Source organism: Pyrus communis, chromosome 8 (assembly GCF_041283825.1).
Source record: "Pyrus communis isolate YQ-2024b chromosome 8, ASM4128382v1, whole genome shotgun sequence".
Classification (NCBI taxonomy): domain Eukaryota; kingdom Viridiplantae; phylum Streptophyta; class Magnoliopsida; order Rosales; family Rosaceae; genus Pyrus; species Pyrus communis.
The window spans coordinates 2,759,660-2,773,524 of NC_142572.1; the positions used below are offsets into that span (position 1 = coordinate 2,759,660).

At 37.1% G+C, this 13,865-nt stretch overlaps 2 protein-coding genes across 2 annotated transcripts; one reads left to right on the top strand and one right to left on the bottom strand.

Annotated features, from left to right (window-relative positions):
• Positions 1 to 878: 878 nt before the first annotated feature.
• On the top strand, positions 879 to 5,893 carry LOC137717864 (RNA-binding KH domain-containing protein RCF3). The gene is made up of 8 exons (XM_068457359.2): positions 879 to 1,022; positions 1,464 to 2,193; positions 2,471 to 2,926; positions 3,072 to 3,326; positions 3,594 to 3,929; positions 4,184 to 4,372; positions 5,182 to 5,331; positions 5,531 to 5,893. The coding sequence occupies exons 2-7, from the start codon at positions 1,495 to 1,497 to the stop codon at positions 5,323 to 5,325; spliced, it is 2,079 nt and encodes a 692-aa protein (XP_068313460.2). The 5' UTR covers positions 879 to 1,022; positions 1,464 to 1,494; the 3' UTR covers positions 5,326 to 5,331; positions 5,531 to 5,893.
• A 660-nt stretch (positions 5,894 to 6,553) lies between these two features.
• On the bottom strand, positions 6,554 to 13,317 carry LOC137717865 (amino acid permease 6). Its single transcript, XM_068457360.2, has 7 exons — positions 13,065 to 13,317; positions 12,724 to 12,957; positions 12,543 to 12,636; positions 11,170 to 11,384; positions 10,936 to 11,078; positions 7,269 to 7,496; positions 6,554 to 7,143 (listed from the first exon to the last, which is right to left on the bottom strand). The coding sequence occupies exons 1-7, from the start codon at positions 13,174 to 13,176 to the stop codon at positions 6,718 to 6,720; spliced, it is 1,452 nt and encodes a 483-aa protein (XP_068313461.1). The 5' UTR covers positions 13,177 to 13,317; the 3' UTR covers positions 6,554 to 6,717.
• Between the last annotated feature and the right edge of the window lie 548 nt (positions 13,318 to 13,865).

Genomic DNA, 13,865 nt, shown 5'->3' on the forward strand with positions numbered 1-13,865 from the left:
AATTCAAACCACATTCACTCGAAGCCAAGATCAACTTGCTGATATTTTCATGAAGTCTCTTGCTTCTCCTCAGTTTCAAAGTTTGCTATCCAAGCTTGGATCAATTAACCTCCTTGATCCAGCTTGAGGGGGAGTATTGGAAGAATAAGCCGTCCTACAGCCGTCAAGTCGTCCTACAGCCGTCAAGCCGTCCTACAGCCGTCCTACCTTGTCCTACCTACACACTAGGACGGCTACCTTGTCCCTTACAGCCGTCCTACCTTGTCCTACCTACACACTAGGACGGCTACCTTGTCCTACCTACACACTTGTATCATGTATATATATCCTTGTAATCTTGTAGAGAAATATAATGAGAAAAAGTATTCTCTTCCATATTTACCACACCTAATTTACTTGCATTGCCTTCCATTGCTCAAATTTTTTATTATTTTCAATTGAAAAAGGATAGACGGCCAATGTAGAACTGGTTTCACATAAAGCGAAATGTGCGATGGTTCACGTGAGGTGTCGAGTTGTAGAATGTACAAAATTATATATCCAAAAATTCCAACAATAATACAATATATCGCTCGCAATTTGAGGCCAATTCCTCTTATAATATTAACGAATTCTACTACTAATTTCACCGAGGCCTCTTACGATAAACCTCGTAATTTGATTTGAGTGCCATGCCTCTCTAAACCTGATGTTCCATCACTTTTATTATTGAGCGTTTATTTTTTTTCAAATTTTAAATCCGAGAAGTGTTATTTTTGTAATAGAAAACATAAACTATGGGCCAAAGCCTTTTCACTAACATTGGGTTTTCAGTGCAACAGTACGCAGCCTTCTGGGCCGGGTCATCCTTAACCAGACCGGAGAGACCAATCCGGTTCACTATATTAGGGATTTCATGCTTTTGGCTTTCCAAAACCAAAGCACTCGTTCATCGGAAGAAGGAAACCAACGTCCAGGAGTTGAACGAGTTCTGTCTTCCGACCAAACGGAAACCTCTGCTTCTTCCGAATCCACCACAACCGGTGAGTCTTTGACTTTACCGATCAGTTTCTCATGTTCTCATGTTCTCTTGTCTCTTATTTCTTTTTCCAAAGACAAATTTAATGTGTTTTTGCAATTTGGGGGCTGAACTCTAGTGTTTTGCAATTTGGGGCAGGTGAGGGAACTTTCATCGAACCTACATTTTCCTAGCTGCCAAACAAAATATTAGGGGTTTTGTTATGTCTGCTGGTTTTGTATTATTTGTTGGTAAAAGTGTTTGCAATTGGGATAAGGATTTGTTTATTATATTTTATTTGAGCGATATTCGAATCTAATCTAAACTACGAGGAGGAGGATTCGAAGTGCGAAAAGTTACTGTAGCGTTTACTGTGGTTTTAGAGCTCTACTGACTATTTTCGGAGGCTCCGAATGTTAGATTCTTCTTATGTTTTATTGTTTTTGTGGTTGTATGCAAATTGCAGTGCTTTTGGTCTGCCACAATTTTGGGTAGAAATGTCGGCTCCATTGACGCCTTCGAAGAGACCACATGAGGAGAGCGTTACGGAGACTAATGGGAAAGGGAAGTTGCAGAAGTCTGAAAATCTAGATTCTAGGCTCTCCGCTGGCAATGTTGCTTTCCGGGTGCTGTGCCCTGCGTCCAAAGTTGATAATGTCACTGGTGAAGGTGGCTCTGTCATATCACAGATTTTTCAAGAAACTCTTGTAAAGGTCAAAGTCGAGGAACCTGTTCCAGGATGTGATGAAATAGTTATGATCGTGGGTTCTGATAGAGAGAATGATGTTGGTAGCGAGCATAGAAAGGAGGACGGCGTTGAAGAGGCAAATGTGGATGAAAAGCAAGATGACGCTGAGGAGCCAAGGGAGAAGGATGAAACTCAGGAATCTGTTCCTATCGAAGATTCAAAATCTGATACTGAAGATTCAGTAACCCCATCTTTGCAGAAAGCTTTGCAACTTGTTTTTGAGAGAATAGTTGAAGGGGAAACAGAAACCGATGGAGGGGATGAAGAAAGTAATAAGTCTTTGACATTTGTTTGTAGGTTACTAGTCCTATCATCTCAAGTGGGATGCCTCTTGGGAAAGGGTGGTAGTGTTATCAAACAAATGTCATCTGAAAGTGGGGCACAAATCCGGATCCTTCCCAGGGATAAACTTCCGTTATGTGCTTCGGATTCGGATGAACTAGTGCAGGTAACTTTGAATATCAATATATATTATGTAATGCTATCAACCATTGCTGCGGAAATACCTACTTTAACGTTTTCCATTACTCAATTTTAATATAATCAGCAGGGTTGTCAAATGCTCATGCAATGGAATAGTGCCGATGTAATATTCACGCATCGGGTGTAATATTTAAGCATTGGAAATTTGCACATTACAGTTGACTTTTGTGTACGTTAATATGTTGACAATTCTGATGCCTAAAGATCTATTTGGACATCATATTTTGATAATTTTGCTGCAGATTACGGGGAACATTGATGCAGCTAGGAAAGCCATTGAATCTGTTTCCCAGCAGCTTTTGGAGAATCTGCCTCGCGATAGTGATGATTCCCTTCCCACCACCGGGCCATCATCTAATTCAATCGGTCAACCTCTTCCAAGACCAGAAATATATCCACCGCCTAACCATTCTCAAGGAGCTCCTGATATTGATCAGCCTGGAGATTTTGCTGATTCCCATTCTGCTGCTCATCGATTAAACCCTAAATTACATGGAAGTGGCATCCCTCGTAGGATGAAGCCTTCTCAGGAAGTCCTAACTTTCCGCTTATTGTGCCCTGAAGAGAGAGTAGGCGGTGTAATTGGGAAGGGAGGAACCATAATAAAGACACTTAAGCAAGAGACAGGCTGTGAAATCAAGGTTATGGAAGGCGTGCCTGACTCAGACGATCGTCTTATTGTTATATCTGGTCCTGCGGTATGGTTTTGGATTTTTATTTTTATTGGACTCGTGTTGTTTGCACACACATAAGACAAAAAGAGACACATTGACAAATAGAGACACGTACATGCATGCACATGAACACAAACTAAACTGTTTGACAAACGATTTACTATTGCAGCACCCAGATGATAGGATATCACCTGTCCAAGATGCTGTTATTCTTGTGCAAAGTAGGATATTCAGGGCTATACCTAATAGCAAGGAACAATCCATGATGGCGAGGCTTCTTGTTTTCTCTAATCAAATTGGTTGTCTCCTTGGAAAGGGTGGTGCTATCATTGCAGAGATGAGAAAGTTGTCTAGGGCACATATCCGCATAATGGGGAAGGATCAAATTCCAAAATGCGCTTCAGTTGATGAAGAAGTTGTTCAGGTATATTTCTTTAGTGCATGTGTGGTTCTTTCAGCCTGACAAGGTTGGCCATATCTCTATCTGGGGTATCATTATATGTGAAGTTGCTGCTATTGCTTCTCAGTTTAGTTGCTGTAACCCTTTATGTGGATATGTGCATGTTGCTATTAATAGTCCAGGAATTCTGACTTTTTTTGCACGCAAATGTTACTTGTTTTGTCATATTAAACAAACTTGCCTTTTTTCTACTCAGTTGTGGTTGTTGCTAAACTGTTCCTCTTATTACAGATACATGGAGAATTTGAAGCCGTTAAAGATGCTCTTCTGCAGATCACCACTAGGTTGCGGCTTCACTTTTTTGGTGATGCATTTCCTACTATAAATTATCATCAAAATCCTGCGTTTCTGGATCAACCACCATTTCAATCATATCTGAGGAGGGACTTCTCACCTCCAAGAATGCATTCGAATTTAGGCCCATCGTTTCACAAGTTCGATGCTGTTGGTGGCCTGCCCCCTCATGGTAGTTTTCATCCTCACGATGATCGTGCTCCTTTTATGCACAATATTCATAGGTTAGGTGCCCCCCCACATTTATCCGAGAGAAGACCTTGGGGTCCTCAGGTATTTAGTTGGTTTAGACACTTATTTATAGTTTTGCTTTACATGGTTTCTGTAATTCTCTACTTAAATCTTTTCCGACTTTTGTTGGTTTTTTCCTCTGTTGTTTCAAACTTTTGCATCATATGCTCGTTTCATCTTGAGATAACTTCATGAATTATGTATGGCGTTGATCTGCATTGTATGGTAGTTTGAAATGGGCAAGTCTAATAGTACGTAAGTTGCTGATTACGTTTGTATCCCAAACCTATCCACAGGGACTTCATGAAGGTGGTGGTCCACTAGGCTTGCCAAACTTTCCAGGCGCTCCTCAAAGAAGAATCCCAGGGTTTGGAGGAACCCAATCAGCTATAGTTACTAACACCACAGTTGAAGTTGTTGTGCCTGGTTCCCTTGTTCCTGTTATCAATGGAGAAGATGGTGAATGTTTGAAACAAATACGTCAGGTACATTCTTGATCCAACCAACATTGCCATATTATTAAATCAAGGGCTGTGAGGATACTTGGAAATGGAATGAAGAAACATGGGTTTGCTTACCACTTTAGGTATAAAATTAAATTAATGGTTACGAATCCTGTAAGTATTTGGTGGTGTAGTTCTGCTCAGTAAACTACTCCCAGCTGATTGAGATTTTCTCATAATCGCACTTCCGCATTACTCCTAATTCCACAGAAATAGGTCACCAGTTATTTCTATTGCCGTTGCATAATGTTAATTAAAGAATGTTATGTTCATAGTCTACCTCTGTATTGAATCGGCATAAAAAAATAATTGTCAGGATACAATTGTTGAACTAAAAGTTAAAACCAATGAAGTGGCATAGATACATAGACAAATGGAGAAAGCAGGTTGGTGACACTAAGAAAGAAAGAGGGGGCGCGAGAGTGAACAGGAGGGGAAGCTAGGGTTTCAATATTGTCCAATTTTTTGCATAGTCAAGGGTTACTAAGTGTATCTCGCTGTGCCTGGTGCTTTCTGATATGCAACAGTCCATGTCTTGCCTTTGACTTGGAAATAAATTAAGCAGTTCGCAATATGCCAATAATTGTTTTTATTATTTGTACTAAACCTCAAATTTGATTGGCCTGTCTTACTGTTTGCTTGGTTTGCATTGCGTGAAAAAGTTCAACTCAATTTTGTTGGAACTTCAAAGTGTATTTATAGATACATATATTTTGATTATCTATGATTTTGGTTAGAACATGCTTTGTTGAATGGCATTTACACTTCTAACATGACCAACACTGTTCCAGATTTCTGATGCAAAAGTTACCATTACTGAGCCCAAGCCTGGAGCAGTTGAAACTGTGATTATAATATCCGGAACACCGGAACAAACGCATGCTGCGCAGAGCCTTATTCAGGCCTTTGTAATGAGTGAGACTGAATCTTCGTGATTTAGGGTAATACTGTTTTTTCTTTCTTCTAATTTGGTCATCATATTAGGCATATTATTAGATATATAGAATTTGGTATCATATACTAATACACTGTGGCACAATAGTAGCAAAGTATGCTTTGTTGGTTAGGTCTCTCTTGCTCTCGCTAAGTTGCTTGAAAGAACATTCCATATGGTTGGTAACGTGTGCTATTTGAAAACAGTACCTCAGCTGAAGATGAAGATTGAGATCAATGTTGCAGTTCTGAGAAGATTTATCTGAATCTAACAAGGAAAATTCATCGGTCCATACATGAAGAGCTTGAGTTCCTCCTCTTCAAGTTATGTGAGGGATCCCTTTTGGCGCCCATGAAAGTTTAAGAAAAGACCGGATTGGATAATGAGGTTGTAGTAAGTTCCGAAGAAGTTCTAATATCACATTCTAACCTGGCTTGTGTATCTGAGCATGTGTTAAACTTCGATATAAAATGTTGGATAACCTCACCATGTCAATTTTAGGTAAATCCAGTTTGTTCTCTTTTTTCTTCCCCGAAAAGAAATAAAACATGTTCAACTATCCTTTTTCAGTAGGACTCCGATGGATGACTTTAATGTTAGTAGTAGAATAGTAAACAATCCAGATCCTAGTCAGGTGCTTAGATGAGTTCAGATATTTACTTTGTGTTTGGCAAACATTTGGTTACCTTGGTTTGAATTAAATGTCTCGATTAGGACAGTTTTTAGTTAAGGTTCAGGTTTGTATGCTGTCTTTGATACTCGGTTTCTTTTTCTCCCTAACTGTTGATTGCAACATGCAACATAGAATCTATAACCTGCATTGTGCTACGTTGATTACATGTTCTAACCTTGGATCCGTGTTGACAATTATGGTGAACAGCGTTTCTTAATGATTTTCTTTTATTTTGTGCTTAACTGTTCTTGATTAAATATTTGTCGGATTTGTTTGACTGGTAAGGTAAACATGTTTTATGTTATGATCAGTATAAACGAGTACATAGTGTTTAAAGTTTGAACTAAAAGGTGTTACTGGTTCGACGTCGTTGCCATTGATAGAGAAACTAGCTCAATTTTGTTTACCTGTTGTGAAAATTTAGCCGTATCCAAACCCTTGGTTTTAGCGGTGAGACCTGTGAGGATAAGTGGGACAAAGGATTAGGATTAGGATTAGGATAGGTCAAGGGTTCGCTAATCCACATTCCTTTATTTTCTTTTCCAACTCTGGCATATTAGCATAATCAAGGATTAATTACGTTTACTTTTCTTTTGAGAAATACTTTGCAACCTTGACCAGTTTGGTAGCTTCAAACTTTAGGAGATATTTAAAATTACAGACTTCATGAGTTTAGGGTTTTGCTGGAAACAAAGTAATCACACACTAACAGGACTAGTACTATTGCTCGGTGTGGAAGGGCTTGTATTTCTTGACATCCGTTGCCAGACCTTGAATCGATGCAGCAGCTGCAATGAGCGAAATTACGAGGCACACCCAGCTCAGAATCTTCATCCAAGTCCAGGTGAAAGTGAACTTGGCCATTTTTGTCCTTGCAATGTACATCTCTATCGGGAAGTAGACTGTCAGCGGCCAGAAGGAGGCTGCTCCGAGCAATCCCAGGAAGTCGTTGAAGAACGGGAACAGCATGGCTAGGATTGCCGTCATCACCACGTATGCAGTCCTCCACACCAATCTGAAGGAGTTGACACAGAATTGACCACAGAACGGAATGTTAATGGGGTACTCGCCGTTTATGAACTCGCTTTCCGGCCACCGTTGAGCGCAGCTGCTTTCAACAAACCCGAATATGGGCTGGGCGAAGACCTGAACAGTAAGAGTATTGTTATTTATACCATCTCAACTGGCGGTCGTATTGCATAGGTAGAATGTTCCACCTCTACTAGAATGATGGTAAGCAACATGGTTATGCTTAACAAGCGCTTAATTACCTGGTAAGCACCGATTAGGTGGATGGCGATGCAAATGTTGGCGACATCGACTAGCCAAAAGGGTTCGTAGAATCCGAAACCGGTGAGAAAATTTCCCGGTGCATCATTCCCAAACGCTGCATAACCAACGCATCCGCATAGAACATAGAACACTGTGGTGGTTGTGATGCCAATGCTAGTTGCCCTCTTCATGGCTTTGTTTTCTGCCGGGGGTGATTTCAGTGTGTCCTGCAATTAGGCCAAATCCATGAGACACAGCCATAATCGTTAGGATTATTCTTAGAAGCAAGGATTCTACAACCTGTAATTTCTCACTTTCAATAGTATGTAGTAATAGGGTGATGATTTCCGCACACCTTTTTTTAATTTTCAAACATTTTATTTTTTGCTATTAGATTGAATAAATTAAAGAAAGTAACGGACAAAATTAAACAGATATGTTTGAGAAGCTTTTTTAAAAAAAGTGTTTATCAGTCTTCTTATAATAATAAAGTACACATCAACTTTTCTGCAAGGTCACGGAAAAATGACTTATCTAGCAAATAACTTTGATCACCTACCCCTTGTTTTAGACTGTTTTGGTGAGAAATTACTTTCGTTAGAAGTGCTTTTTGTTTTTTTTATAAAAGTATGTCACCAATGTCGTTAAAAATTAATAATTTATTAAGCTATTCTGTCAAACGTAGTAAAAAACATAGTTTTTTACTTTATTATGACAAAGCACATTTAGTCAATTCAAAAACAACTTTAAACAAACCCTAATTAATTATAAATATGGCTACAAAAAATACTAATTTATTTCCATCACAATAGTATATAGACATATAAAGAGTGGTCCAAAAAATCAAAGATTAAACCTGCATAAAACTCGCACCATAGAATAATATATATTATAATAACCGAACCCCATATTTCTTTTCTGGTATTATAATATAATTCATGTCTAAAGTTTAAGGTGCCGATTCCCGGCTGATAAAGGAACAACTTTAGGGAGATATGACGTCATAATTCATAATTCATAGGAGGGGAGGAGAAAGACGTGACACAAATGACAATGACATTTACTATAGTCTACAACAAGAAAAAAAGGGATGGAGGACAAGAAAAGTAGAAAGAATTTAAATTTTTTTTTTTTTTAATGGTCCAAGTTATTCGGTGGAACACCTTTGATGATGGTCCTCTTGGAATCTTTTATAAAGCGGGCTGTACGGCTAAAACAGTTAAACAATAACCTATGTGACACCACCTTACCGACATGGATAATTATATATTCTCTAATAACTTAATTACACATCCCTCTTCACTTCTAAATAATAGATTTTAGATTCGATTCTCGTCAAAGATAAATTTAAACAACATTATTATGGTTTACCATTGTGAGGCTTAACCCACTACTTCACCCCTTAGTGTAAATAATATAGCTTAATCAAAAAAAAGAAAAACTTAATTAAAAAACATGTTTTTAGAAGATATGTGATTTTTGCTTCTAATTTTTTTTTAAACAATATTATCTTTATTAAGGAGTGAGGGAGTATTCTAGGTCTCACAATAAGTTACCTATAATAATTTGATTTAAATTCATATTTAATGAGAATTGAACCTAAAACCTTTAACTTATGAATGAAGATGATATCACTAGACAGTAATACTAAATGGTTACTTTCTAATTATTTATAATTTGTAAACTGAATAATTTAAAGTAGGGTTAAAAGACATACAAAAACAAGCGTAAAGAAGGAGATCGCATAGATCTTTTTTCTTTAATCGTATGTGACAGTCTCTATGTAAAGATTAGAAGAATTTAAAATCTTTTAACTTTTCATTTTCTTACAAAATCATATTCTATACTATCTTAATTTACAAACAAGGAAACCAAGCATAAAGGTCTAAACAAATTTTTTATTTTTTATTTTTTTTGTCGAAGATGATACTTTAATGTCACATCTTGGTCTGAGCCCCTCACATTTCGGGCTCGACTCCACCGTAGCACGATATTGTCCACTTTGGATCCCGACCATGCCTTCACGGTTTTGTTTCTGGGAACTCACATGAGAACTTCCCAGTGGGTCATCCATCCTGGGATTGCTCTCGCACGAACTCGCTTAACTTCAGAGTTCTTATAGAACCCAAAGCCTTCCAAAAAACCTACATATAAGGCTTACAGGATCCACTCTCTTGAACGATGTGGGATGTTACATTTAAAGTATTCTAATTTATGAAAAGAAGATTCTGACTTACGGCATTTTCGAACCATTTAACTTTATGGTTAATTACAGTGTAAATTAAGCTTCCAAAACATATTCCATTTTGGTGATGTGAAAACAAAATTAAATTTTATGTCACTTTTATTAATTGTCTTTTTGTTAGAATGGATAGGTTATTCCAAAACAAGTTTCTCACTTTGGGTCCTTATCACTTTAGGTTATCGGACCACATGTATCTACGATTTTTTCTGACTAACTTCGGATAAAATTTAACCTAGTTTGCAACTTGCTTAATCATTGAGTAAATTATCAAGAGAGATCCATGCACAAAGAGAAAGCTAGACAGTTCATGCTTTAAAGGGTTTTTTGTATCTACTAAAAGAAAACTGATAGACTAAACTAACATATTTATTGACACAGATTTTAACATACGTGGAGCGTATCAATGTAAATGAGATATACTTGTATTAGAGAATATGTTAACAAGCATAACAATTTTCGGTGTCCAATTTTTCAATTTTTAAAACCGTTAGGAAGTTAAAATGCTTGAACTATAAAGACTGATCATAGATTGAGTCGAGATACGAGTTGAAATAAGGTTGAAATGAGCATATTTAATTTTCGACCTACACCTCGACTCATATATCGACCCTATCTTAAACCTTTTATAGGTCTATATAAATATGGAAATCCAGCACAGTTGTATCACCCCGACAGTTAATCAGGCACACATGTCAAGTTGCACGTATATGAATACGGTGCCAAAATATTTTGTTTCGATATTTGTGGCAAAGGCAAAACAAGCCATGTTGCATGCATGTGAGATATGGATCTGGAACCTCTTCCTTCTCATTTTTACTCTCCTCCAGTGTTCTCCTATTCGAACACTCACGATTAAGTCACGTTAACATCTTGTGTTCTTCTTGAAAGAGAGAGAGAAAAAGAAGAAAGAGAGAGAGGAGGAGACTAGAGGGAAGGAGAATGAAAGGGGAGAAAATCCTACTCCGTGAGACATATACCTAAATCATTGATATATGACAAACAAACACGCCCTAGCAAGCCGCGTGTTCACGCATATTGTTATGTTCATTTGCGCACCAAGGTAAAACAATTAGCTTAGTGGCTAATAGAGATTATGTTTCAACGACGCCGTAACATGCGAATTAATAATTTTATAGATAAATGTGACAATTATACTTGAAAAGTTTACTATCGCCTCAAAGAAATACCTAGTGATGCATATTTGAAGCAGTAAACACGTCATCACCTAAGACCGTTAACACGTGTATGTAGTGAAAATTTTGTCCGTCTAGTATTACTGATTGCATTTCTTACAAAATCAAGACTAATCACATTTCTAATAACACTTTTTGTAAAACAAGTGGATCTTACTTCTAGTAGACACAATATATATGGTAGGGTTTAGAGATTAGATGGAGATATATAGATAATTAGTGACTTGCCTGTATTTCCACAAGAACGGTAGAGTAAGCATAAGCAAAGGCAATGTCTCCAATGGCTTGGAATGTCTTCCAAACTTTCTCAGAGGCCGACACATCTATCCCAACTGTTCCTCCGGTTAAGGATGTCCTTGCATGAGGTCCACCTAATTCATTTTCCATACAACAATTATATACACATATGATATATCATCTGTATATATTTGAATCTATTAGGGTTTAGGTTTAAATATTTACTTATAACTTTTGCTAGGGAGAGGCCAAGTCCTATTGAGGAATAGGCAAAGGACATGATGGCTGCAACTATTGAGAGCCACCAGAGCTTGTGAAAGTTTTGTATTTGGCTGAGAAAGAGTTGGATGCAAGCAAAGATTATCATAAAAGGGTTATTTGATGTGTGACACTTCACATGATGGCCATGCTTGTGAAAACAATTCGACCTCTTCACCGCCCTGCATTATTACAAAACCTCAAAGTTAATTTCACTTCAATAAAAAAGGATTTTTTTTTTATTTTTTTTTTGTAACTCAAAATAGTCCATGAGATTGCATAACTACTCACTTTGCTCTCTAACAATGAAAATCGATAGAAGTGGTTTCTGAGTTTGTCTAGCGTAAATCACTTTGGTCATTCTGTGAAAATTTGGTCAATATCCTCGTCAAATTGTCATGTGAACGATTACGTGACCACCTTTTAAACGAGTTTATTGACAGCTTTTTCACAGAATGACCAAAATGATTTACAGTGAACAAAATCAGGGATCACTTCTATCGATTTTCTTTGTCAGAGACAAAAGTAAGAAATTATGTTAATCTCAAAAGACTATTTTGGCTAAAAAGCCAAAAAAAGAAAAAAAAAAGTTTCAACAAAAATTCCGTTTTAATGTAGAATAAATTAACGAGATAGGTACAGAACCATTGTAAGTATCAATATTGATTGTATATGACCTCTTAGGCTTTTTATAGTAGTTTGAGAGAGTGTAATACCTATATATTTAAGAATATACTTATAATATTACTGCTACATTAGTTTGAGTTCAATAACTATAAGAGACATACTTTAGAAATTTAATATATTGAAGTTTGAATTCAAACTCAAGTTTGATTTATATATGAGATTAATATATTAGTATCATGCTCTTTTTTCGGGCATAATATAGAAGGCCTTATATATCTCACCCTCTTTTTCTCTAGAGTACAAAAGCTTTATACAGTTAATATATGGTCCCTATTTTTGCTGTTGTGGACCTAGATTCCTGCTAAAAAGGGGTATATACACTTACTGTATTCCAACAATATTAATTATTTAATACCAACTTAATCACATAAAGTTTTCATTCTCCCTATTATTTATTCACAAAATCGTGTTTAGTTACGATTATGTATATAGTCCAAATATATGTAGACTGCTGTACCATTCAATACTAACTATTAAATAGAGATATATACAGATAAATAATCTCATGAACAATTATGAAGCACGAGTTTATTGTGTTTAATACATATATACGTACATATATATATATATATATATATATATATTGATATTGACAAGGAATCTGATGAGTTGATTATAATATGTTAGTGAGATGAGCGGCTGCGGCTACTTACACCATGCTGATGGATGCAGTGATTGTGTAACCGATGGTAACACCGACCAGATTTGAATACTGAGCCAATCCACACAGCTGCACTTTTCTGCCTCCTGCTCAAACAAAACCCAGCAAAACTCCCCAGTTAATTACGTGACCATTGATTAATAAAATACAAAATAATAATATGTATATATTACCTAGATTGGCTCGTACGACGTCCATGTAGGTGTAGTTTCTTTTGCCGCTGACAGGGTCGGGAGACCTGTAACAGTCGGCGAGCAGAGAGGCGGTGAAGTAGGTGATGAAAGAGAAGGCCATGAGAACAGCAGGCCCTGCAACCCATCCTAACTGAGCTATTGCCCATGCCAGAGACAACACCCCTGACCCTATCACAGCCGTTATGATATGTGCACTAGCAGTCATCCATGTCCCTTCAAAAAGACAAAAGATATCATATATAAGTATATATATTTCATACGAAACAGTTGAACAGATTCTGAGTTCAAATATCTTGGACGACAGGTAAGTGTATACGTACCAGTTCTTTTGGGACGGCCATCGTCGTCCACGTTCTTTCGAAAGTCACCGTTTTCGATTATTGCAGGGTTCTGATCGATGTACATGCTAGTCTTCTGAAACTTCCCTGCCATCTCTCTCTTTCTCTCTCTCTCTCTTGATTCCTAGCTCTTAGTTTTGGTTGTAGGGAAGTTGAGAGAGCAATGGTACTTAAAGACCAGAAGGGTTTGATGATAGAGAGAAATGGGGAGTGAGGAGAGAATATATGAGTCAGTGAAAAGGAAAGGGCCCCTTGGGGTGATAACACATTAAGGGTGAGGACCAGAGTCAAAATAGAAGACTTGTGCAAAGCATGTGGAGTCAAAAAGGTAGGGTAGGGAATTGAGCCATTTATGAACCAAACATTACTTTAAAATACAAATATAGTAAAAAATGATTCTAGGAAACTACATAGTTATAAAAAAAAAAATTGTGTTTCATTGCATGATGTATGCAATTAACATTCTATATAAATTCATTAATATACGTGAAATATATACGTTATTTGCCACATCAAATTGTATATAAATATGATACAAAAATATGATTTCGCTAATATTTTCTTGAAGCAAAACAAATTGGCTATAATAATAGGGCAATTGGAGAGCCTAGGATAGGGTAAATGGTTGGTACTTGCTTGGTTTGGAAATTGTCGAAATCATTATCATTAGGGTTTAGTGTCCTTGTGCACCATCGATGGTGTGATAGGCTTAAATTAAGGTCTCCAACATTCAGTGGTGTTTTTGGATTTGGTCCATCCATTTGGTGGGTTTCAATGGCATCC

What these genes read in the sequence shown, in the direction of transcription:
- LOC137717864 (XM_068457359.2), top strand. Translation starts at nt 1,495, where the DNA reads ATGTCGGCTCCATTGACGCCTTCGAAGAGACCACATGAGGAGAGCGTT. An exon ending in GAAGACCTTGGGGTCCTCAG is followed by an intron (nt 3,930 to 4,183) that starts GTATTTAGTTGG and finishes ACCTATCCACAG; the next exon opens with GGACTTCATGAAGGTGGTGG. An exon ending in GTTTGAAACAAATACGTCAG is followed by an intron (nt 4,373 to 5,181) that starts GTACATTCTTGA and finishes ACACTGTTCCAG; the next exon opens with ATTTCTGATGCAAAAGTTAC.
- LOC137717865 (XM_068457360.2), bottom strand. Translation starts at nt 13,176, where the DNA reads ATGGCAGGGAAGTTTCAGAAGACTAGCATGTACATCGATCAGAACCCT. An exon ending in ACTGCATCCATCAGCATGGT is followed by an intron (nt 11,385 to 12,542) that starts GTAAGTAGCCGC and finishes GTAATAATGCAG; the next exon opens with GGCGGTGAAGAGGTCGAATT. An exon ending in CTCCCTAGCAAAAGTTATAA is followed by an intron (nt 11,079 to 11,169) that starts GTAAATATTTAA and finishes AAAATGAATTAG; the next exon opens with GTGGACCTCATGCAAGGACA.